Source organism: Lethenteron reissneri, chromosome 64 (genome assembly GCF_015708825.2).
Source record: "Lethenteron reissneri isolate LAM-NWPU_2019-01 chromosome 64, ASM1570882v1, whole genome shotgun sequence".
NCBI lineage: Eukaryota > Metazoa > Chordata > Hyperoartia > Petromyzontiformes > Petromyzontidae > Lethenteron > Lethenteron reissneri.
Window position 1 is genome coordinate 3,477,435 of NC_083842.1, and position 24,711 is coordinate 3,502,145.

General features: G+C 60.0%; 1 protein-coding gene across 1 annotated transcript; it reads left to right on the top strand.

Annotated features, from left to right (window-relative positions):
* Nucleotides 1-1,101: 1,101 nt before the first annotated feature.
* Nucleotides 1,102-23,171, top strand: LOC133358988 (A disintegrin and metalloproteinase with thrombospondin motifs 6-like). Its single transcript, XM_061577366.1, has 9 exons — nt 1,102-1,642; nt 3,390-4,144; nt 9,994-10,131; nt 15,428-15,663; nt 19,521-19,637; nt 19,676-19,754; nt 20,346-20,578; nt 22,329-22,412; nt 23,058-23,171. Exons 2-9 carry the CDS (start codon nt 4,048-4,050, stop codon nt 23,169-23,171), a joined length of 1,098 nt encoding a protein of 365 aa, XP_061433350.1. The 5' UTR covers nt 1,102-1,642; nt 3,390-4,047.
* The last annotated feature ends 1,540 nt before the right edge of the window (nt 23,172-24,711 follow it).

Below are 24,711 nucleotides of genomic sequence, written 5' to 3' on the forward strand. Positions count from 1 at the left end.
ATGATGATGTCGTTGTGGGAGTGATGGAGATATGTATAATTTAGAGGCCATCATCCAGCAGTGGAGTGACTCAATCCATGTTCTGCTTATCCACACAGCAGAGAGAGAGAGGGGAGTGGTGGGGGAGTGGTGGGGGGAGGGAGGGAGGAGCCTCAGAATGTCCCCCACCGCCATCCCCCCACACCGGCGGTGGGGGAGGGAGCCCGGCTGGGATTGGCCGCGCCGCGTTTGTCTCCCCCCCCCCCCCTTGCACCCACCCTGGGCCCCCGCTGCTCCCATTGGCTGCCCGTTGGCTTCTGGGGGTCGATATTTTAAGTAAACGGGAGACTTCAAGACGTTGAAGAGTGGTGGGGGGGAGGGAGAGGAGGGAGAGGGGGGTGGGGGGGAGGGAGAGGGGGGAGAGAGAGGAGGGCTGAGCTAGACAGGAAAGTAGCAAGGGAACCCAGGCAGGGAGCAAACGAGCCGTGTGTGTATGTGAGAGCCGTGTGTGTATGTGAGAGCCGTGTGTGTGTATGTGAGAGCCGTGTGTGTGTATGTGAGAGCCGTGTGTGTGTATGTGAGAGCCGTTTGTGTATGTGAGAGAGCCGTGTGTGTGTATGGGAGAGCCGTGTGTGTATGTGAGAGCTGTGTGTGTGTATGTGAGAGCCGTGTGTGTATGTGAGAGCCGTGTGTGTGTATGTGAGAGCCGTGTGTGTGTATGTGAGAGCCGTGTGTGTATGTGAGAGCCGTGTGTGTATGTGAGAGCCGTGTGTGTATGTGAGAGAGCCGTGTGTGTGTATGTGAGAGCCGTGTGTGTATGTGAGAGCTGTGTGTGTGTATGTGAGAGCCGTGTGTGTATGTGAGAGCCGTGTGTGTGTATGTGAGAGCCGTGTGTGTGTATGTGAGAGCCGTGTGTGTGTATGTGAGAGTCGTGTGTGTGTATGTGAGAGCCGTGTGTGTGTATGTGAGAGCCGTGTGTGTGTATGTGAGGGCCGTGTGTGTATGTGAGAGCCGTGTGTGTGTATGTGAGAGCCGTGTGTGTATGTGAGAGCCGTGTGTGTATGTGAGAGCCGTGTGTGTGTATGTGAGAGCCGTGTGTGTATGTGAGAGAGCCGTGTGTGTGTGTATGTGAGAGCCGTGTGTGTGTGTGAGAGAGCCGTGTGTGTGTATGTGAGAGAGCGGTGTGTATGTGAGAGGTGTGTGTGTATGTGTGTGTGTATGTGAGAGCCGTGTGTGTGTATGTGAGAGCCGTGTGTGTGTATGTGAGAGCCGTGTGTGTATGTGAGAGCCGTGTGTGTGTATGTGAGAGAGCCGTGTGTGTATGTGAGAGAGCGGTGTGTGTGTGTGAGAGAGCCGTGTGTGTGTATGTGAGAGAGCGGTGTGTGTGTGTATGTGAGAGCTGTGTGTGTATGTGTGTGTGTATGTGAGAGAGCGGCGTGTGTGTGTATGTGAGAGAGCCGTATGTGTGAGCCGTGTGTGCCTGGGGGCTCACTCTCTGCTCCTCCGTCTGGCGAAAAGTTGTGATGCTGCTGCTGCTGCTGGTTTGCTTGCTGCTTTGAGAGGGGACACGCCGACGTTGGATGTTGGAGGAGGAGTTGCACTCGTGAGCGAAGGGAGGAATCTCTCTTTCGATCGGTCTCTCGTCTCGTACAGCTGACTGTGAGTACGTTCACACGCACACACACAACGCGTGTGTGTGTGTGTGAGGGAGTGTGCCTGTGTGTGTATGTGGGTCATATGCTGCGCGTCTGATGTGGTTAGTGCTATTGTGAAATGCATGCGGAGCGCACACACACGCAGACACGTTCACTGACACAGTCACAGACACACACACAGTCACAGACACACACACACACTTTCACGCACATTTGCGTAGACAAAAGACAGAGATTCACATCGACAGTCACGGCGACACATTCACACACACAAACTTTCTCACACACGTAAACAGACATTCACAAAGTCAGACACAGAGACACGTTCACACACGTACAGACAGACACGCATTCACACACACACACGCAACACACATTCTCTCACACACACGCGCAGATAGACACAACTCACACACACAAAGAACAAGACAAAGATCCCACCCCCGTGTCGCATTAACAGTTGGGGGGGGGGGAAAGACACTTTCTGTCCGCGAGCAGCACCTCCGCACGACACAAAGACGCATTCGCACGCGTACAACGCGCAAGGACACGCAGATTCCCCGCGCCGCCTTAGCAGACGCTTCGATGGCAAGCGCTCTTATAACAGCGCAGACATTCTGCTGTGCGTAGTTTCTCTCTCTCTCTGTGTGTTACTGTACTGCGTGTGGTTCGGGGGATGCGGTGTGAAAGTGGTCAGCGCGATGCACCGCGAGTTGCATTCTCGTGCCTGGGCCAGCATCAGTGGCGGAAAAACGAGGATCCGAACCGAATGCCCGAACCCGACTTAGGTGCCCTCGGCCACAAACGAGTCGCGTGTGGTTGAGACGTCAGCGCCGTGGTGCCGGCCACACCGCCAGCAGCAGCAGCAGCACCGACTGCGTCCGTGAGAGACGTGGCGGCCTGGATAGGTGCTCGCTGACAGGAGCTGACTCAACAGTCTAGGGGTTGATCTGTGGTGCGTGCGGGAAGTCTGTCTGTGTGCACTTGCCTGCGTAGGCTGCGTAGGCTATGTGGGAGTGGGGACATTTGTCTTTGTCGGAAGGTGGTGTCTGATGTGGTCAACTCGTACAGATCTGACACAGATCAAAATCTGCCGCCAAATCAGTGTCAATTCCGTGCCCGATCCGTGGTGCAACTTCTCTCCCGTTGAATACGAGAGGGGGGGTGGGGAGGGGCAGCAGACGCGCAGATCGAGCCGTGGACAAGTCTCCCCGCGATGTCTCCAGGAAGGAGGAGGATGGCCCCTCCGTGAGCCAAGCAGTTGCAGGGTTTGCGCCTTTGGTAGCGTGCGGCAGCCAATAGGAATCGCCACTCGGCGATCGCGATGATGATGATGGCGATGGTGATGGATCGATATCACAGCGCGTCCAAGAGCACGACTGGAAGTTGTGTGGTGGTGGTTGTGGTGGTTGGTGGTTGTTGGTGGTGGTGGTTGGTGGTGGTGGTTGGTGGTGGTGGTTGGTGGTGGTGGCATCGCTTGGACACTTGTGGGGGTGGTCACTCCGCGTGTCGGAGCTGGTGACGCACTGCCGCAGCTGATATTTAAACATCGGGCGGCTTTCAGCTTCTCTCACTCTCTGCTTGTAGGGGGGGCCTCGTTTGGCGCGTGGCTATAACAGTGAGTCGCTACGGCAGCGGGAAGGAGGTTGTCTCGACGTGGTGGTGGTGTGTGTAGGTCTCGGCAGCATCTTCATTCACACGCAGCGGCACTTTCTTGCCGTGTGTGTTCGGTGTGTTCTGTGTGTCATCACGCAGGGGGACAAAACGAACTCGTTGAAGGATCCTCAACTGCCCCGAGTTTCGCTTCAGTGACCACTCTAGCAACGGGCGGACATCGACCACGATGGCTGGTGGATCTTCTTAGCACAGCAGCGAAACCATCATCATCAGCAGCGGCAGCGAAATTATCAGCATCATCAGCAGCAGTAGCAGCGGCTGCTAAAGAAGACATCAAAAGAGAAGACGCTCCATCATCACCCGCTTGCATTGCGGTCCACGTATACTTTGAACTTTTATAATTTTGGCCGACAGTTAAACGAACACTACAAAGGCTGGCACGTTAGACCCATCGGCGGCGGCGGTGGTGGTGGTGCTGACGGTGGTTTGGAGAACGTAGTTCCCCCCCCCCACCACGCGCCCCCCATGCATTTGCCGCGGCGCGCACGGACGACGCGAAAGGCGGACTGGATCGCGCTCCCTGGACATGGACCTTCGCAGGCAGAATGTTGAACTCTGTAGCTGTCAGCTGTTGCTGCTGCTGCTCTTGCTGCTGCCACGACCAGTGCTGCCGGCGTCGTCGCCGCTGCTGCTGCTCTGACCGCGAGTGAATCGAGTGATCGAGCAGATCGGAAGGGGGCGGCGGTAAGAGGAGAATCAGCGTCGGAAGCATCGTCAGCTCACGTCCCCTCCGATAATGGGACTTTGGGCGGGCGCTCTCACATGGATTGCATTCACCACAGCTGGGATGGCGGTGTCGGCTCGCTATGCTAAGTATTCCTACACGTCTCAAGGTAAACCGCAGTTGTTGTTGTTTGCATGTTGACGTCCGCGCGCGTGCGTGTGAGCGGCGAATGACTTTTGAGTGCGGACAGAGCCCGGCGCCAGACATTGCACCGCGCTCCGACGTGAGGATGTTTGTCCGACTCAATTCACTCGGCGTTTGAGAATGATAATGAGGGCCGGTCACGGGTGCTCTCTGAGTTACAAGACGCTCTGGGAAATCGGAATCAGGGCCTTGGTGCGTGGAGGCGTCTCTCTCTCTCTGTGTGTGGAGTCGGTGTGTCTCGCCCCTGGTCTGCAAAGGGGTTCCTCCGGGTTTTATTCCTCGCAGAGCTCTCAACAATTCCCCGCAGACTTCCACTCAATTTGCGATCGCACAGCAGCAGCAGCTGCAACGTCGCCCCCTACCGCGAGAACTTGGCAGGACCCTCCTGAAAACGAGTCTCGAGACTCGTGCGAGGCTTTCCGTGGCGAACAAGCGGAATGACAACTCAGCACGCTTGTGCATACCCAGGGCAGCGTGAGTCTCAAGACTACTCGTTTTCAAAAAGGTCCTGCATTAAGATGTTTGGCCAGAACCCTCTGTACTCATCTGGTGCGGTGTGTCAACATCGCCACTAGGGAGACAAAGGCGGCCGGGCGCGGTGCTGGCCACCCCCCCCCCTCGCGTGCCGTGCCGGCCTTCGTAGGTGCTGACTGACAGCACTTGCCCCAAACAATCTGATAAGGCTATACGGGGGGTCTTTGTATGTGTACGTCCCTCTTTGTCAACCGCACTCCTGGGTGAGATCTTCCCCGCGCCGTGGAGGTCACGGCGGTAAATTGACCCCAAGACTCGAGTGGCGAAGGTGGAGAGACGTGGATGTGCTGTGGGATGTTCGCTACAGCAGCGGGGCTTTGCTGCCACGGCCCTTGAGCTGGTCGCAGTGATGTAACCATCGCCATCTGTGGCCGAGTGAGGATTATCACCACGTCCAGTATCCAGCATTACACCGCCCCCAGCCCCTCCTCCACACTGCCTTAGAGCCCTCAGCGTGACCTCCTGCTGCTGCTGCTGCTCAAACGAGCATTGAGGCATCAATCCTGTAGAGAAAGTGGGGGGGGGGGGGGGATTCCACATTCATGTGGCCGGGGGCGAGTCCATCCACAAACCAACGACCGTTAATTTCTCCACAAAATAGTACCTATTTTATCGACCCCGCGTGACAGGGATGATGATGGGCTGAGTGAACCAAACCCAGTGGGATTTGAACTCGCGACCCCACCGCTGCGCCATTGGGTAGTGGGGCAGTGAGGGTGTCTACTGTACTCCGCTGCCTCTGCCGCACGGCCACGCAAGCACCTGGGTGGGTGGTGGCGGCGATGTGTTAAGCATCAGCACCGGGGAGACAAAGGCGGCCGGGCGTGGGGTGCGGGCCACCCACCCACTCGTGTGCCGTGCCGATCTTCATACGTGCTCGCTAACAGCACTTGCCCCCAAAGGCTATAGGGGCGATCTTTGTCTCTGTGTATACGCGCGTGTGAGTTCACTGCTGATGTGTGACAGCTGGTGGCGGAGGTGTGTAAACATCGCCTGTTCCGCGATGGAGACAAAGGCGGCCGGGCGTGGTGCTGGCCACCCACCCCCTCGTGTGCCGTGCCGGCCTTCGTAGGTGCTACTCGCTAACAGCACTTGCCCCGACCAGCCTGCCGAGGCTACACGGGGGGCCTTTGTCTTTGGTGGGTGGATGGAGAAGGCGGGGCTAGTTTGAGTGACAGGCGACGGTGTCGACTGACACGAGTGGTGGTGGTGGTGGGGCTTGATCATTTTTTTGGTGGCATTGAAAACTTCTGAGTAGGGTCATCTCTTTGGCTTTCAATTCAAATCTTTGCTTGGGTCCCGCGGTGACTTAACTCGTAGCCGGGGCCCCTTTCCCTGCCCTCCTCCTCCTATACATTCCATCGGCGGCGATGTGGACGTGCGCGCACTGTGCGGGGGCAGTCTGTAGCTTATGCAACCCCCGAGGCACTTCTGTTGACGTGCCCCCTTCTTGTGAGTATTCTGGCAACCACCAAAATGTGTCCACGGCGCACGCACGCGCACGCACGCGCGTGTAACGCGCACGCACGCACGCGCACGCACGCGCACGTAGCAAACACCCCCCCACACACCCCACCTGGGTTCGATCACCGAACCGGGTGGCCCCTATCGGCGTGAGCGTTTGTGCTTCTTTCCCCTCTCATGGGCAGAAGTAAGACGGGGTGTGTGTGTGTGTGTTGCGTGTGTGTGCTTGTTGGGTGTGTGTGTTGTGTGTGTTTTGGGTGTGTTGTGCGTTGGGTGTGTGTGTGTCTTGTGTGTGTGGTGTGTGTGTGTGTGTTGTGTGTGTGTTGTGCGTTGGGTGTGTGTGTGTCTTGTGTGTGTGGTGTGTGTGTGTGTGTTGTGTGTGTGTTGTGTGTTGGGTGTGTGTGTTGGGTGTGTGTGTGTGTGTTGGGTGTGTGTGTTGTGTCTTGGGTGTGTGGGTGTGTGTGTTGTGTGCTGTGTGTTGGGTGTGTGTGTGTGTTGTGTGTTGGGTGTGTGTGTGTGTTGGGTGTGTGTGTGTGTTGGGTGTGTGTGTTGTGTGTTGGGTGTGTGGGTGTGGGTGTTGTGTGCTGTGTGTTGGGTGTGTGTGTGTTGTGTGTTGGGTATGTGTGTGTGTGTTGGATGTGTGCGTTGGGTGTGTGCGTGTGTTGGGTGTGTGTGGTGCGTGTGTGCGGCGTGTGTTGGGTGTGTACGCGTGTTGGGTGTGTGCGTGTGTTGGGTGTGTGTGTGCGTGCATGTGTTGGGTGTGTGCGTGTGTGTGTGTGTGTTGGGTGTGTACGCGTGTTGGGTGTGTGCGTGTGTTGGGTGTGTGCGTGTGTTGGGTGTGTATGTGCGTGCGTGTGTTGGGTGTGTGCGTGTGTGTGTGTGTTGGGTGTGTGTGTTGTGTGTGTGTGTTGGATGTGTTGGGTGTGTGTGTTGGGTGTGCGTGTGTTGGGTGTGTGTTGTGTGTGTGTTGGGTGTGTGCGTGTTGGGTGTGTGTGTATGTTGGGCGTGTGTGTGTGTATGCGTGTGTGTTGGGTGTGTGTGCGCGTGTGTGTTGTGTGTGTGTGTTGGGTGTGTGTGTGTGTTGGGTGTGTGTGTGTTGGGTGTGTGCGTGTGTGTGTTGCGTGCGTGTGTTGGGTGTGCGTGTGTGTGTGTTGGGTGTGTGTGTGTTGGTTGTGTATGTGTGTGTTGGGTGTGTGCGTGTGTGTTGGGTGTGTGCGTGTTTGTTGGTTGTGTGCGTGTGTGTTGGGTGTGTGCGTGTGTGTTGGGGGGTGTATGTGTGTTGGGGGTGTGTGTGTGTTGGGTGTGTGTTGGGTGTGTGTTGGGTGTGTGTGTGTGTTGGGTGTGTGTGTGTTGGGTGTGTGCGTGTGTGTGTGTTGGGTGTGTGCGTGTGTGTGTGTGATGGGTGTGTGTGTTGGGTGTGTGTGTGTGTGTTGGGTGTGTGCGTGTGTGTGTGTTGGGTGTGTGCGTGTGTGTGTGTGTTGGGTGTGTGCGCGTGTTGGGTGTGTGTGCGTGTTGGGTGTGTGTGCGTGTGTTGGGTGTGTGTGTGTGCGTGTGTTGGGTGTGTGTGTTGGGTGTGTGCGTGTTGGGTGTGTGTGTGTGTTGGGCGTGTGTGTGTGTATGCGTGTGTGTTGGGTGTGTGTGCGCGTGTGTGTTGTGTGTGTGTGTTGGGTGTGTGTGTGTGTTGGGTGTGTGTGTGTTGGGTGTGTGCGTGTGTGTGTTGCGTGCGTGTGTTGGGTGTGCGTGTGTGTGTTGGGTGTGTGTGTGTTGGTTGTGTATGTGTGTGTTGGGTGTGTGCGTGTGTGTTGGGTGTGTGCGTGTTTGTTGGTTGTGTGCGTGTGTGTTGGGTGTGTGCGTGTGTGTTGGGGGTGTATGTGTGTTGGGGGTGTGTGTGTGTTGGGTGTGTGTTGGGTGTGTGTTGGGTGTGTGTGTGTGTGTTGGGTGTGTGTGTGTTGGGTGTGTGCGTGTGTGTGTGTTGGGTGTGTGCGTGTGTGTGTGTGATGGGTGTGTGTGTTGGGTGTGTGTGTGTGTGTTGGGTGTGTGCGTGTGTGTGTGTTGGCGGTGTGCGTGTGTGTGTGTGTTGGGTGTGTGTGTTGGGTGTGTGTGCGTGTGTTGGGTGTGTGTGCGTGTTGGGTGTGTGTGTGTGCGTGTGTTGGGTGTGTGTGTTGGGTGTGTGTTGGGTGTGTGTGTGTGTGTGTGTTGGGTGTGTGTGTTGGGTGTGTGTGTGTGTGTTGGGTGTGTGTGTGTGTTGGGCGTGTGTGTGTGTGTGTTGGGCGTGTGTGTGTGTGTGTTGGGTGTGTGCGTGTGTGTGTGTTGGGTGTGTGTGTGTGTTGGGGGTGTGTGTGTGTGTGTGCGTGTGTTGAGTGTGTGTGTGCGTGTGTTGGGTGTGTGTGTGTTGGGTGTGTGTTGGGTGTGTGCGTGTGTGTGTGTGCGTGTGTGTGTTGTGTGTGTGTGTTGGGTGTGTGTGTGTGTGCGTGTGGAATTTGCGTGCTCTCTCGCCCTGTGTTGTGCACAGGGCGAGCACGTGGCGAACCGAGTTTTGATTCGCGCTCAATGTGCCAGCAAGTGGCGACGATTCATCTGAATCGGTCCTGGCCGCCCCCGAGATTGACTCAGCCTTAAATGAGTACCCGGTGCAGGAGTGCAAACACTGCCGCGAGGAAGACAAAGGCGGCCGGGCTTGGTGTTGGCCACCCACACCCCTCCTGTGCCGTGCCGGCCTTCATAGGCGCTCGCTAACAGCACTTGCCGCCAGCAGCCCGCGCACCCTGCACATGACGGGGGGAGCTTTATCTGTGTGTGGTTTGCATGCCGGGCGGAACAGATCATCACCGTCACCGACATTCACGGGCTCGGCCAAACTTCCCAATGTAGGAACGCAGAGCTCGGGCAAACTGTCGGCAGCGGCAGCGGCAGCTTTCCCATGGTGGCTTCCCACGGACGAGCGGGACCCATCACCACCAACAAACAAAGACAAAGAAGCCCCGTGTAGCCTTCACAGACTGTAGGGGCAAGTGCTGCTAGCGAGCACCGATGAAGGTCGGCACGGCACACGAGGGGGTGGGTGGCCAGCACCCACGCCCGGCCGCCTTTGTCTCCCCCAGTGGCGATGTTTACTACACACCGCACCGGGTGCTCATTCGAGGCCGAGTCGACCTAGGGGAGACCCAGGACCCGGTTCAGATAAATATCTTCACCGGCGTTGGCCGCGAGTGGGAACCGACCCCGGATCGCCGGGTTCGTAGCGCCGCTACGCCAACCGCTTTGCCACCGCTCCCCACAAAAACGCCACCACCACAACCACCACAACCACCACCACAAACAACAACAACAAGAAGATAATCAGGCGCGCAGCATGGCAGCAGGAGGAGGCTGGGGGGTGGTGGAGAGGCGAAAGTGAGAGTGCAGTGGTGGAGAAATCGTTACGCGGCGGAATGCGCCCGGGAAAGAGGGGCTTGTGGGGGGGGGGGGAGAGAAATCGCAGCTGTAACAGCGAAAGTGCCGGGCGCTTTGTCTGTAATTACAGTCAGACAATGCAGAGGAGGCTTTTCTTGACGGCCGGCCAACCAGTCCGTCTGGTATGTCCAGCGGAACGTGCCGGTCCGCGCTCGCCGCCTCCTCCTCCTCGCCGCACGTGCCGAGCGGGCCAATGGTGCGGTGGGGGGGGGCAGCCACCACCCCCCCCAGCCCCCCTCTCCACCCCCCAGCGGCTCCCACCCCACCGCGTTGCTCTCGCGCCCACCACCACCACCACCAACCCCTCACTCGCTCGCTCGCTCCCGCCCCTCTCCTCCTCCATGTCTCCCCCCCCCCCCCCAGCTGATTTCCTGCGGAATGTGGATCACTACGAAACGACGATACCGCAGAGGGTCGACCACAACGGAGCGCCGGTCCCTCCGCCCGAGAGGAACGACGGCCGGGCCCGGCCCAGGAGGAGCGTGGACGGGCTGCGGACAGGCAAGAGCGCGGTCGGGGTCACGGCGGGGTCACGGCGGGGGTCACGGCGGGGGTCACGGCGGGGTCACACGCCGAGATGGTGGCGCTGGTGGGGGACACGGCGGCGGCCGTGGCTGTCCGAGTCGGGGAGCCCCTTGTCTGTCCGTCTGCGTGTCCCTCTGTCCGTCTGCGTGGACGGACAGAGTGAAGAGGAAACTCGGGACAAGAGAGAGAAACGGGGGGGAGAGATGGAGAGACACAGATGCGTTGAGAGACACAGAGAGACACGGAGAGACACAGACGCGTTGAGAGACACAGCAAGAGAGACACGGAGAGACACAGACGCGTTGAGAGACACGGAGAGACACGGCCACATTGAGAGACACGGAGAGACACAGACACATTGAGAGACATGGAGAGACACAGCAAGAGAGACACAGACGCGTTGAGAGACACGGAGAGACACAGACACATTGAGAGACACGGAGAGAGACACGGAGAAAACTAAATAAACAAATGTCTCCTTCCCATATCCGTCTCTGCACAAACATCAGCAATTTTCTCCCCTTACACTCCCCATCAGCCACATGGCATTCTGGGAGTGCTCAGTGTTAGCAGCATTGACTTGAACACTCGGTTTCAACATGCAGCCTCTCAGCAGCAGTCAGGCTCTTGCTTGGAATACGCATTTTGATTTGGGCTCATACGAGGTGATTATTATTTTAGTTATTCCACTTGTTTAGCCAGGAGAGACTCGCTGAGTGTCAAGACTCGTTTTCAGGAGGGTCCTGCCATGTTTTCGAAGAAGGTCGGGGGGAGGATGATGCTGCTGCTGTGTGATCCCAATTGAGTCATATTGCAGGTGGCCTTTCAGAACTGAGATGATGGTTGGCCAGTGTCGGTGACATTGTGCCGTTTTGTTTTAGGCACGGGAGAAGGAAACCCGTGCAGAGCAGGGGGGAGAGAGAACACGCAGATTCCACGCAGGACTCCACGCAGACTCCACGCAGAACACACACACAGTGCAGAACAGGCCGCAAGCGGTCCACGCCGCACACATTCACGCTCGCACTCGCACACACACTGGCAGAGCAGCCGGGGAGAGCATTCAGACTGCAACACAGAACGGCGCCGGGGAGGGAATCGACCCGGAACTTTGACGCGTGTGTGCGGCGTCTGCTGCAGAGAGGAGAGAAGGCAGAGAGAGGGGGAGAGATAGAGGGGAGGAGTGGGTAGAGGGAGGAGATAGAGCGGGGAGAGAGCGGGGGAGAGGGGAGGAGAGAGGGGACGGGGGGGGGAGAGAGCGGAGGAGGGAGGGGAGAGGAGGAGAGAGGGGGGGGGAGAGATGCGGGGGAGATGGGCAGAGAGGGTAGGGGAGGACGAGAGCGGGGACGATGAGCGGGGAGTAGGGGAGGGAGGGACAGGGGGGGAAGAGCGGGGAGAGAGGGGGAGAGGGGGAGAAGAGAGGGAGAGAGGGAGGAGAGAGCGTGGAGGAGAGGGAGGGAGAGAGCGGGGAGAGAGGGGGAGGGGGGAGAGGGGGGTAGAGGGAGGAGAGAGCGGGGAGAGAGCGGGGAGAGAGGAGAGAGAGGGAGAGAGGGGATGAGACAGGGGGAGAGGGGGGAGAGGGGGGTAGAGGGAGGAGAGAGCGGGGGAGAGAGAGCGGGGGGAGAGGGGGTAGAGGTAGGAGAGAGCGGGGGGAGAGGGGTAGAGGGAGGAGAGAGCGGAGAGAGCGGGGGAGAGCGGGGAGAGAGGAGAGAGGGGAGAGAGGGGATTGAGACAGGGGAGAGGGGGGAGAGGGGGTAGAGGTAGGAGAGAGCGGGGAGAGAGCGGGGGGGGGAGAGGGGGTAGAGGTAGGAGAGAGCGGGGGGGAGAGGGGGTAGAGGTAGGAGAGAGCGGGAGAGGAGGAGGGGGGGAGAGGGGGTAGAGGTAGGAGAGAGCGGGGGGAGAGGGGGTAGAGGTAGGAGAGAGCGGGGAGAGAGGGAGAGAGGGGGTAAGAGGTAGGAGAGAGCGGGGAGAGAGACGGGGGGAGAGCGAGGAGAGAGGGGAATGTTTTAGAGTTATTTTCAGAGTGGGGGGAACCGGGCGGCCGGACACAGCGGGAGGGGGTGGGGGGGAGAATTCCGTTCATAGAGAGAGGGAGGGAGAGATGGGCGGACAGGGGTGGGTGGGTCGGTGGGGGGAAAGAATTTGGCGAGAAATTCCACGAGTGGCCACTACTTGCAGGGGGTCGCCAGTTTTGGACGATCTGGGGCAGCGGTGGAGGAGAGAGAGGACAGAGAGAAAGAGAGACGGGGAGAGAGATACAGAGAGAGAGACAGGGAGAGAGACAGAGAGAAACGGGGAGAGAGATGCAGAGAGAGAGAGAGACAGGGGGAGAGAGGGAGAAACAAGGAGAGGGAGAGAAAGGGGGAGACATCGCGGCCAAGGCTGACATAGGCTCGCTGCCGGAACGTCGAACTTGCGGCCACGAGACGGAGGAGAGACCCCGTGCAGTCCGTCTAACCGTGCAGGCAGCGTGGCCCCGCGTCGCTCCCTCACGCTGCGAGTTTATTTGTTTGAGCGCGAGAGAGGAAGCCAAATACCTTCCAAATTAGCGGAGACCCCTTCTTTTGCCAGCAGCGGCGTGAGCCAGCGATTGCAGGGCTGCGCCTCTACCTTGGCTATGTACCCGGTCCGCCGTGGTGGCCACGCTGCTGCACCTGGCGGCCTGGAGCCATCCAGCGAGAGGCAGTCGAGAGGTTGGTGGATCGCACACAGATGGGCTGTGCAACTCCCTTCCTGTGGGTGGTGCCGTATTCCCGGCTCGCCAGGAGAAGGCGGTACAGAAAGTGGACTTCTCGCCATCTGTGTCCGTCTGTACGGGGATTGAGCGTTGTCCCCTCGCGCTAAGCGCGGGGTTTTCTCCGGGCGCACCGGTTTTCTCCTCCTGCACGTGTATAATAACGAATCGGCTGGGAACATCTTACAATAAAAAACCCCCCAATGTAGCAGCGGCGGCGGCAGGACCCTCCTGAAAGACATCCCTGCCTGCGACTCAGCGTGGCTGTCCTGGATAGATGAGTACAACATTATAGACACGCAAAATACCGTGGTAGCCGCAGCGTGCAATCCGCACCGACTTTCAAGAGACCCATCGAAGGCTCACCACCACCACAGAGCAGAAATGGGTCCCGCCTAAGGTCGCAAAACGTGAGGCAATGCAATTTATTGACACGGCCCGTGAGAGCGAACTGCCCGGTGACCTCGCCCACCTCACTGTTGGCGATCGCAGCGTTTCACCGCTGCCGGCCACGCGAAAGGGCACCGGGGAGGTGGCGAGAGAGGGGAGAGAGAGGGGAGAGAGACGGCGCGACGATGGCCCTGCTCTGCCAGTGAGACGTCCGCTCCGGGCTCGTCACAGACCCGACCCCGAAGGCCCCAACCTCCTCTCTCGCCTGACTCGCGAGTGGCACGCGGAGCTCGCGCTCGCTCGCCACGTCTGCTGAGTACTCGGGCACATTGTTGTCGCGTCCACCGCATTGGCAAGGCGCCGCCACGGCGCCCGGCGCCCGCTTGCCGCTTGTTGTGGCGGGCGGCCGAGAGCCCAGCGGGTTGCCCCGGTGAGGACGGATGCTCGGGCAACCGGTGGCGAGCCGGACGGGGTGGTAGCGGCCTCGAAGGGACCCCGGCGCGAGGCCCCTGCGGCGAGGCCTTACGTGCGGCGGTGCCGGGAGGTCAATTCGGCGTTGGCCACGATCGCGCTCAGCTCGCCCACGACAGCGTCGCAGACTTCCCCAAGGCCGCTTTTCAGGAGAGGCCTGCCAAGGTTGTTGCAGTGGGGGGGGGAGGGTGTGTGCGATGCTACCGCCGCCGACGCTGCGCGTGATCCCAACGCGGAGAAGGTGAATGGCGCTTGCCTACGATAGACTCGTCCCCTGCGTACCATAGTAACGTGGAATATCCACCGCACCACTGGTTCAGTTCCCTCCTTCTGAGCAGGAAATCTCCGTCGGCTGCTGCCCCCCTCTGCCTCCGCTGGACGCGCGGTGCACGAACCCCGCGCGTTCATCCCGCCGACCTCTCGTCTCACGAGGACTGAGCCTCCCCCCCCCAACTGCACCGACTGTGCCACAGTCGCCGCAGCCGCCGCCGCAGGGCCGGCCTTCGCGCAGAGGCCCGTGTAGGATGGCGCTTCCTCGTTTGGCACCCCCACGAAGGGTGCGGAGGCCGTCGCGGCGAGAGCAGTCCGGGGTTGGTGCTCGGCGGCCCGGTGACTCGACGCGATGAGGGGGGAGGTCCTTTGCCCAAAACGTCGCCCGCTTGTGCGTTGTTCCCGCTACGACCCCGGCGCCGAGCCGTTTGTGAGTTGCGTGCCGCTGCCGGGAAACGGCGACGGGTGGCGGTGTGGCCGGCGTCGCCAAATCGCTTGGTTCGGGAATCGATTTATTTTGTGTCGTCTCGTCGGTCGGGGTCCCTCGTGTCGTTCAGGATTTGTTTCCGTGCGGTTTGGTGCGGCTGTGTACGCCACTCTCCGTGTCGAAGGCCACATACAACCACACAGTGCAGTGTGGACAACATACCGAATCAAATCAGAGCATTGACCCCGACGCGGATAGCACGCTCTCTCTCACTTTCTCTCGCTCTCTCACTCTGTCTCGCCCTGTCGCTCTGTCTCTCACTCTCTCCTGTTCTCTCTCGTGCTCTTTCTCTCACTCTCTGTCTCTCTCACTCTCACTCACTCGCTCTCACTCTCTTCACTCTCTCTCGCTCTCTCTTGCTCTCTTTCTCGCTCTGTCTCTCTCACTCTCTCGCTCTCTCTCGCTCTGTCTTTTCGCTCTCTCCTGCTCTTCTCTCGCTCGCTCTCTCACTCTCTCTCTCGCTCTGTGTCTCTCTCACTCTCTCCTGCTCTCTCTCTTTCTTGCTCGCACGGCCGACCGGGCCCTGCGCCCACGCCAAGCGTCGAACGCTTGACCCGCTCGTCGCGATCGGCCAAATTGGCACTCGGTGCGCCGCTAAGAATTCTGCCGGCAGTGGGGGTGTGGGGAGGAGGTTTTCATCCAGCAGCTGATAGAACATGGCCGTGACGACGGCGTGGCGGGTGCGCGCAAGCGAACCGGTCCCGGGCCTCCCCTAGGTCGACTCGGTCTGGTGCGGTGCGTGAAAAAAAAATCGCCCACCCGAGGGAGACAAAGGTGGCCCGGGCGTGGCGTCGCGCCGCCCGCCCACCCGTGCCACGCCGGCCTTCTCGGGCGCCGCTAAACCGTCGCTCGCCCCGACGATCCGCCAAAGGCTACGAGGGGGTGGTGGTGGAACCTGTCGCGTCTCTCGTGCGGCGCAGGCGACGGGCACGGCGACGCGGCGCAGGTCTACTACCGGCTCGCCGCCTACGGGCGTCAGCTCCACCTCAACCTGAGCCTGAACGCGGCGCTCGTGTCGCGGGCCTTCTCCGTCGAGTACTGGGGCCGCCGCGGCCTCGACTGGCGCCACAACTACGTCTCCGACTGCCACTACACGGGCCACCTGCAGGGCCGCCAGGGCACCACCCGCGTCGCACTCAGCAACTGCAACGGCCTGGTGAGCGGGAGGCGAGGGAGGCGAGGGGGGCGGGGGGGGCGAGGGGGGCGAGGGGGGCGAGGGGGGCGGGTGGGGGCGGGAGGGCGGGTGGGGGGTCGGAGTGCGCCGCCCGGGTTTGGGTTTTTGGTGAGAGAACGGCCCCGCAGAAGCGGATACCGCAGAGGGGACTCTCTGCCGCGGTGGCGAGATGTTAACCACCTCGCCAGGTATACAGGGGGTCCTGGGTTTGATCGCTATACATTTCCACGTGACAAGCCACTTCATTGAGATAGAATTTCTGATTGCCAGATTGCTTCTGAGCCATATTGCTCAGTGGGCCTTACTCGGCAAAATAATTAATATAGTTTCGTTTCATTTCTTCCTCTGGTGACCACTCTGGTCCACGCACAGTCATGGGCGGCGGTTTCCCACCGGCTGTGGCCCGTGGGAGCGATGCTCGTCACACCGTTGTCACATTGACGCTCTCGCTCACCTCCCTACCCAGCTAGCGTCGTCGTCGTCGCATCGCGCACTCCACCCGCCTTGTCAACAGTCACCGTCGCCATCGCCACCGTCGTCGTCATCGTCACTGACGAGGTTTCCATGTCACCTTGTCCGAGCGTTCGAGCACGGCCCTTCTGTCAATCCACTGCTGGAGGAGGAAATCCTTTTCTCACCGTGCAGGATCGTCACGGGGGGGGGGTGGGGGGCTGTTTGATCATACTTCACTACGCTGGTCAGTGCGATTGTCCGTGGCCGTGAATCGAACTCGGGGCGACGGGTTCACAGCGGGGGCGAGTGACCGCCGCCGCCGCTGCCCCCGCCCCCCGTAACGACGCGGAACCGGCGAGCGCGCCGCCACCGCCGTTCCCACGGTTCTGGGAAAATGGAAATCGTGGTGGCGGAGCGGCGGCACGGCCTGGCGCTGGTGCCGCGCCGCTGCGGGTGGCGGCCGTGGCGGCCAGCCCGGTCCTCGCCCCGCTGTGGCGGCGGCGGCGGCGGCAGCGCCAGCGTCGTGCACCCCCTCTGGCTGGCGCGCGGGTTTTTGAGGTCGATGTTTTTGTAACGGCGAGCGAAGTCGGAGCGCGCAGAGTGGGAGAAGGAGAGAGAGGGAGAGGGGGGGGAGAGGGAGGGAGAGAGGCGGGGGGTGGTGCAGCAGAGCAAATGCTAGACAGGAAGGACTGTGGGTCCAAGGCAAAGGGGGTGCGTGTGTGTGCATGCGTGTGTGGAGTGTGTGTGCGTGTGTGTGAGTGTGTGTGCGTGTGTGTTTGTGCGCGCGTGTGCGTGTGTGCGTGTGTGTGCATGTGCGTGCGTGCGTGTGCGTGCGTGTGTGTGTGCGCGTGTGTGGAGCGGTAGTGCAGCAGTTATTGCTCCGCGCTCCGAGGCTGACGACCCTGGTTCAATGCCCGCTCAGGGCCAACACCGGTGACGATTATCTGAACCGGTCATGGGCCTCCCTTAGGTCGACTCAGCCGCAAATGAGTACCTAGTGCGGTGTGTATTAAACATCGCCACTGGGGAGACAAAGGCGGCCGGGCGTGGCGCTGCCCACCGACTTCCCCTCGTGTACCGTGCCGGCCTCCGTAGGTGCTACTCGCTAACAGCACTTGCCCCAACAGTCTGTTAAGGCTACACGGGGGGGGGATCTTTGTCTTGCTCTGTGCGTGCTTTGCTTGTGGCAGCCCCGTGCACTGCTGAGCCACTTGCTCACGGCCACTGGCTTGAACTATAATGACAACAATAATGCTACTGCTGCTGTCGTCATCACTCACGGCCCTTGCTTAATCCGCTGCTGGATGAAGGCCGCCCCAGGGCAGCGTTGATCATCAGGGTGGCGGCGAAGTGGTGACGCTCGCGCCGCGCAGCAAGAAGAGCGTGGGTTCGATTCCCGGCTCTGGCCCCCTTCTGTGTGGAGTTGCAGTGTGTGAGTGTGTGGTGAGTGTGAGAGTGTGATAAGTGTGTGTGGTGAGTGTGTGAGTGTGTGTGTGAAGAGGGTGACAGTGTGTGTGTGTGAGTGTGTGTGTGAGAGTGTGTGTGTGAGAGTGTGTGAGTGAGTGTGTGTGAGATTGTGTGTGTGAGTGTGTGTGAGAGTGTGTGAGTGTGTGTGAGAGTGTGTGTGAGTGTGTGTGTGTGTGAGTGAGTGTGTGTGAGAGTGTGGTGAGTGTGTGTGTGTGAGAGTGTGTGTGTGTGTGTGAGAGTGTGGTGTGTGTGAGTGTGTGAGGTGTGGTGTCGTGTGAGTGTGTGAGAGTGTGGTGAGTGTGTGCGTGAGAGTGTGTGTGAGTGTGTGTGTGGAGTGTGGTCAGTGTGTGAGAGTGTGTGTGTGAATGTGTGTGTGAGAGTTGTGTGGTGTTGGAAACATTTAGGCTGGCCTGCCTACGATCCATCTGGGCTTAACCAGGCTGGATGTGTGAGGAGCTCACAAATCCTTGAAAGATCTGGGCAAAGTCCCATCGGTGAGCTCCTCCGGCAGGCAAGGCTGCGTTGGCTGGGTCATGTAGCTCGCATGCCCAGCCACCGCATGCCTAAACAGCTTTTGTTCGGCCGGATCGAGGGGGCTAAACGGGCGCGGCACGGGCTACAGAAGAGATGGAGTGATGTGGTACAGGAGGACGTGGAGCTGAGTGGACTTGCCGATGACTGGTACCAGCGGTGTCAAGATCGGCCTCAGTGGAGGAGGCTCGTGAAGGACGTTACTGGGGAGTTGGAGGCAGTCGCCCTACAACAACAACGGAGGGCGGAGGAGCGACGCTCACAACAACGAGCGGAGCGCCGGGTGGCTAAAGCACAGCAAGTTGGTACAGTAGGGGGCAAAGGTGGTGCATCAGCCAGTCATATCGGTCATCTCGATCAGTCGACCCGTGGCACCTGCTGGTCTGCCCCGTGACCTCCTGCCAGCGGGCGTTCGACACTTCACGTGGCCTCAAGGTGCACTTGGCCTGGCACAAGCGTCGTGGTGACGTCACCGCCACTTAGTGGCGAATGGCGGTTGTTTTTGTTGTTGTGTGTGTGAGTGTGTGAGTGTGTGGTGAGTGTGTGTGTGAGAGTGTGTGAGTGTGTGTGTTAAAGTGTGTGAGTGAGTGTGTGTGAGAGTGTGTGTGAGAGTGTGTGAGTGTGTGTTAGAGTGTGGTGAGTGTGTGTGTGTGAGAGTGTGGTCAGTGTGTGAGAGTGTGTGTGTGAAAGTATGTGAGTGTGTGAGAGTGTGTGTGAGTGTGTGTGTTAGAGTGTGGTGAGTGTGTGTGTGTGAGAGTGTGGTCAGGGTGTGAGAGTGTGTGTGTGAAAGTGTGTGAGAGAGAGTGTGTGTGTGAGTGTGTGAGAGTGTGTGTGTGTGACAGTGTGTGTGAGTGTGTGTGTGAGAGTGTGTGTGACAGTGTGTGTGAGTGTGAGAGTGTGGTCAGTGTGTGTGAGTGTGTGTGTGAGAGTGTGTGTGACAGTGCGTGTGAGAAGGTGCGATGAGGTTTATTTATGGAAGCTGGGCCTCCCGTGGATTTTCAATTGAGGAGGGCACCGTCGGAGTCCCTTGACGTCCCCGCAGACCCAACGTGGCCGCGGCTGCTGAGCGTGGCAGCAATGCCAACGGCAGCGGCCGCGGCGGTGGCTCCGGCGAGAAGTCACGGCGCCTTGTCCAGCGGAGTCCGGAGAGCCGCGCCGTTCCCTCCGGCCGGCTCCGGTTCCGTCAGCGGCCTCCCGTTTAGCGCGGCGCGAACGAAGTTCAACGTGCACGCGGCGATTCGCCCGACCTGGCGACTCGCTAAGCAGGCCGGAGCCTGCTGAGCTTCGCGGCAAACGAACAGACGCGGCCATGCTGATCGTTGGCGCTCGATGGACTCTTTCCCCCCTTCCCTCGGCTCCCGCCCCCCCCCCCCCCCCCGTACCCACAGCACGGGGTGATCGTGGCGGACGGAGAGGAGTTCTTTATCGAACCGCTGCGGAACGCCACCTCCAGCTCGCCGTCGTCGCCGTCGTCGCGGCGAGCGCGGCGCGGGCGGCACGATGGGGCGGGGCGGGTGGGGGAGGTGGAGGAGGTGGAGGAGAGCCGCACCTCGTCTTCAAGCGCTCGGCCGTGCGGCTGCACCGCAAGCACGGGGAGGAGGAGGCGGCGTGCGGCGTAGGGGGTGAGCAGCGCCTACGGGTCCACATCATCATCATCCACCTCATCATCATCGTCCACCTCATCATCATCATCCACCTCATCGTCATCATCATCCTCATGCCAACAGACTCTCCCTCCCACTAAGGGGAAGCCCAGGGACCGATTCAAATATTCGTCACTGTTATTGATTGTGGGAGCGGGAATCGAACTCGGGTTTGCCGGGGTTCGTTGCACGGCACGCTAACCGTTGCACCACCGCTCCCCGCACTCACTCACACCCTGGGTCTGGCCCCGACCCTGACGCCTGCTGTATATTTTTGGAGTTTGTGCGTCTTTCCCCGTGGTCGCGTGGATTTTCCTCCGGGTCCTCCGGTTTTTTACCTCGACATTTAGAATCGACATCACCACGCGTTCAGAGTATTTCGCTGCCGCGGTACATTTCCACGTGGTGATGATGATGATGAGCCGCTTCTTTGAGCGATCATTTGTGGCCAGGTCGCTTCCGACAAAGGACTAACAGCTCAGCGGGGCTTCACCCTGGTAAAATTAAAAATAATAGTCTCGTTGAGTAGTTTTAGTGACGCCCTTGCTCGCTCTGTGTTCTGCCGGGCAGCGAAGTCCTGGACGGGAGGCAGCGGCCGGCGGAAAGGGGCCAAAGCGCCGGCACGGCAGCGCGGGGCGTGGTGGTGGCGGCCGCCGCTGGCGGCGTCGTCGGCGGCCCAGCGCGGGCGCCGCTCGGTGAGCGTGGAGCGCACCGTGGAGACGCTGGTGGTGGCCGACAAGCTCATGGTGGGCTTCCACGGGCGCCGGGACATTGAGGACTACCTGCTCACCATCATGAACATCGTAAGTTGGCGGCCGGGTGGCCCAGCGGGGGCCGTGGGGGCCGAGAGGGCCCCGGTTTAGACTTCCGAAGTTGATTGGTCTCAGCCCGGTCCGCTGTGACTTTCATATAGAGCTAGAGAGTGGCACAGAGACCCATAGACTAGTGTAGAGGACCCACAGACTGGCACAGAGACCCATAGACTAGTGTAGAGACCCATAGACTCATGCAGGACCCGGGAGGGGCCCGGCTGGGCTCTGCTGGCCGAGGGGCGACGCTGGAGTTCTCAGCAGCAGGTCCTCGGTCCTCCCGCGGCGGCGGTGGGGGTGGGGGGGGGCAAGCGGCAGAGAGGCCCCGAGGAGCGAGGTGCCGCTCGGCAGTAGCGTCGGGGGCGGCCACCGCGACCGTTTAAACCGGCAACCGCTCGCAGCGCTGGGAGGGGGCGCTGGCGGTCGCGAGGACGCGAGCGTCTGGCGGTCTCGCCACTCTCGAGCCGGTTCGGCGGCGGCTTAAAATGAAACCGGAGCCCTGGCGGCACCCGTGGGAACGAAAGTGCCGCGAGTTCGTTCGTTCGTTTCGTCGGTCGGCAACGCGGCGCCCCGCATGCGCACCTCCGAAGCTGACCGCGACAGGCGGCGCGGCCGGCCGGTTTGCCAAAGGTGAGCCCACCTGGTGGCTCGGCGCCAAACACCTGCGCAAGCTCGGGCTCGCTCCCGACGACGAGCGCACGGTGAGCACCGTGGGAGCGGTGCTCGGTTCTAGGCCAAAGGCACTGGGAGAGTGAGAGCAGAGAGAGCGAGAGAGACAGATGGAGGATGACGACCCAGAATGATTGAGCCACCTTGACCTCGGACGAGCTGCCCGGCACGCGCTGACCGGGCGAAATCGAGGGCCGCCCCCCCCTCTCCCCCCCCCCTCTCCCTTCCCCCCCGCGTGACCACCGTGCGTCGTCACGGCCCCTGTGGTGGAGGTGCCGCCATCATTCCCTGTGCAGCAGCTGGGAGTTGCCAAGCGTACACACGTGTGTGTGTGTGTCCACTGTGTGTCCTCGTGTGTGTCCACGTGTGTGTGTGTTCACGTGTATGTTCACGTGTGTGTCCACTGTGTGTCCACGTGTGTGTCCACGTGTGTGTGTGTTCACGTGTATGTTCACGTGTGTGTCCACTGTGTGTCCTCGTGTGTGTCCACGTGTGTGTGTGTTCACGTGTATGTTCACGTGTGTGTCCACTGTGTGTCCACGTGTGTGTCCACGTGTGTGTGTGTTCACGTGTATGTTCACGTGTGTGTCCACGTGTGTGTCCACGTGTGTGCCTTTGTCTTTTGTCCGTGCATGTGTGTCTGCGGGGAGTGGTGTTGTAGCAGTTAGAGCTCTTCAAACCCGGAGACCCGAGTTCAATTCCCGCTCATGGCCAACACCAGTGACGATTATCTGAACCGGTCTTGGGACTCCCGTAGGTCAACTCAGCCTCAAATGAGCACCTGTGGAGACAAAGGCGGTGGGGCATGGTGCTGGCCCACCCACCCCCTTGTGTGCCTTCAAAGCAGCGCTTGGCCACACGGGATCTTTGTCGTTGTGTGCGTCGGCAGACGGACGGTCGTGACGCCCAACTCGGAAGTGACTCGGCTTGTGTCTCCCCTCGCCTCTCCCACCCCGGCTCCCCACCTCCACTCTCCTCGCCCTCGACCTCCCCCGCCCCGCCTTCCCTCTCCCTTCCTCTACCCCGCCCCGATCCCCCTGGTCAACCCAAACCTGTTTTGTTTGGTGGAGGTCAGGTCGCCAAACTCTTCCACGATTCCAGCCTTGGCAATGCCGTGAGCATCATGGTCACTCGGCTGATCCTCCTCACGGAAGAGCAGGTGAGCGACGTCGCGTGCGCCTGCTGTTGCTGCTGCTGCTGCTGCTGTTGTTGCTGTGTCACCGCGTGTTAGCGTGACGCTGCAGACGATGCGCGTGAATCCGCGACGCACTCACGCGCGTGCATGCCGTGCAGCCGGCCCTCTGGGCAAAGCATTATGGGCAGTTCCCAAAGAAGTGCATTGTGGTCCCTCTTGCCTCAGGCTGCCGTCACGGTAAATGTGAGCACACGAGACCGACTTTCTGGGCAGTGGCAGTGATGCAGAGATAGACAAACACAGCCGGTCACAATTTGCTCAAATCAATTTTGACGGTGACCTGCGACAATGGGACCAGAATGAACTCGTTCAGGAATTGCCGCTGCCGTAGTTTTTGCTTAACGCACGGGCGGAGGCCGTTGTACACATCTCTACGCGTGTCTGTGTCCGCCGTCGCCGCCGCCATCGTTGCCCAAGACAGCGGTCGGTCAGCGCCGACGTCGCGTGCGTGGTGAGCGTGGCACACAGTGGCACATGTGGCGCACGTGTCCGCGAGAATGAGGTCAGTAGCACGCAGCCGTGCGCCAGACATGTGTTCGGTGTTAGCCAGGGCCCATTAAGGGCCCTCTGTGATCTGTTAAGTGCCTTCCTGTCTGTTTCCCCGCACAGCCCGGGCAAGCGTTTTACGGAACCCGTTTCCTACGCCGGTGCAGGCCGGGCGCCCGTCGGTGGCACGCCCCTCCGCTCGGGTCGCTGTCGCCCCGTGGGGTGGCCGCTCCGTAAGCGTTGCCGTGGCACCCCCACCGCTCTCCGTAGTAACGGCAATAACGGAGCGCGCGCGGTATCGGCGCCGTCATTGCGATAGCGCGCGGCTGTCGTCACGAAAGAAGGCGCTGCTGCGGTTCGCAGAAGGGTCGAGCCTGGCGGTAGGGAGCGACGTCGCCGCTGTAAAGCCGGCGGCGGCAGTGATGGTCACCACGGGGCCTTCGCAGGCCGGAGCGCCCACCATACGGTTTGCCCGCGGTGCATGTTACAGATCGATGTGATTCTGTATGTCTCTGTGCGAGTCTGCACCATCTGCGAGTCTCCGTGTGAGTCTATGGGATGGGGAGGCAGTCGGTTTCAGGCCAAGAACACAGCACGGAGCATTGGGTTTGGCCTTGGCCCGGGCCAGGAGTCCTCTGCTGGCCGGCGATGTCACCTCCGTGTTGTTGCCAACGTGCGATGCAATCTTCTCCCCCCGGCGACTCTTGTTATTCTTGGGAAACTTGGGGCCCCGTTTCACCTGGGCTTTCACAATAGCTGACGCATCCCCCGCCGCTCTCTCTCAGGGTAATTTGGTTTTAATTATCACGCGTTTCTTGCGTTGCCTAACAGGTCTCAGGGTTTAACTGTTTATCCAGGTGAGAGCTCCTATCCTGCTCAAGAGAGCAGGCCAGGAGTCTTGTTCTCACGGGTGACCCAGGGCACGAGTCTGCTGCCAGTACTGCCGTGCTGTGCTCGTGAGATGTTTCCAGCCGATTAACGATGAGTTGTGTTTATGATTTTACCATGTGTGGGAGGAAAAACCGGAGCTCCCAGAGAAAACCCACGCCTTGCGCAAGGGGGCAATGCTCTATCCCCCGCGCGCAGACTGTATCAGATGGCGATCGAGTAATTCGATCGATCAAATCGATGACGATCTTCTGTGGGGGAGCGCTCCGAGGTGGGGGACGAGCCACGACCACTCCTCGTGTCGCCGCGCGTCTGTCTGCTCGTGTGAGCTCCGGCAGAGTCGCTGCATTATGTTTGAAGCCGCTCCGGGAACCCATCCGGGAACCGATCTGGGAATCTTCCGGGAACTGATCCAGGAGCCGCTCTGGGAACCGATCTGGGAACCGATCTGGGAACTGATCTGGGAACTGATCTGGGAACCGATCTGGGAACCGATCTGGGAACCGATCTGGGAACCGATCTGGGAACCGATCTGGGAACCGATCTGGGAACCGATCTGGGAACTGATCTGGGAACCGATCCCGGAATTGCTCCGGGAACCACTCTGGAAACCGCTACGGGAGCTGCTACAGGAACTGCTCCTGGAACCCATCCGGCAACCCATCCAGGAACGGCTCTGGGAAGTGATGCGGGAAGCGAGTTGGCGCTCGGGGACCGCTGTAAAAAACAACAAACACGGCTGTCCCCCCACATGTGGCAGTCGTGGGGCTTAAAGTCTGCACTGACCCCACCTCAGCTCTAACATTCTAAGGACAAACCCAGCTGGACGAAGAGGGCTGATGCTGGGAAAACCTGAACAGGTGGCAACTCTGGCTGTGATGGTGGCGGT

Excerpts from the sequence above, each read along its gene's own strand:
- LOC133358988 (XM_061577366.1), top strand. The coding sequence starts at position 4,048 with ATGGGACTTTGGGCGGGCGCTCTCACATGGATTGCATTCACCACAGCT. Across the intron at positions 19,638-19,675 it reads GGCGCGGGCGGCACGATGGG|CCGCACCTCGTCTTCAAGCG; the intron begins GCGGGGCGGGTG and ends GGTGGAGGAGAG. Across the intron at positions 20,579-22,328 it reads TGCTCACCATCATGAACATC|GTCGCCAAACTCTTCCACGA; the intron begins GTAAGTTGGCGG and ends GGTGGAGGTCAG.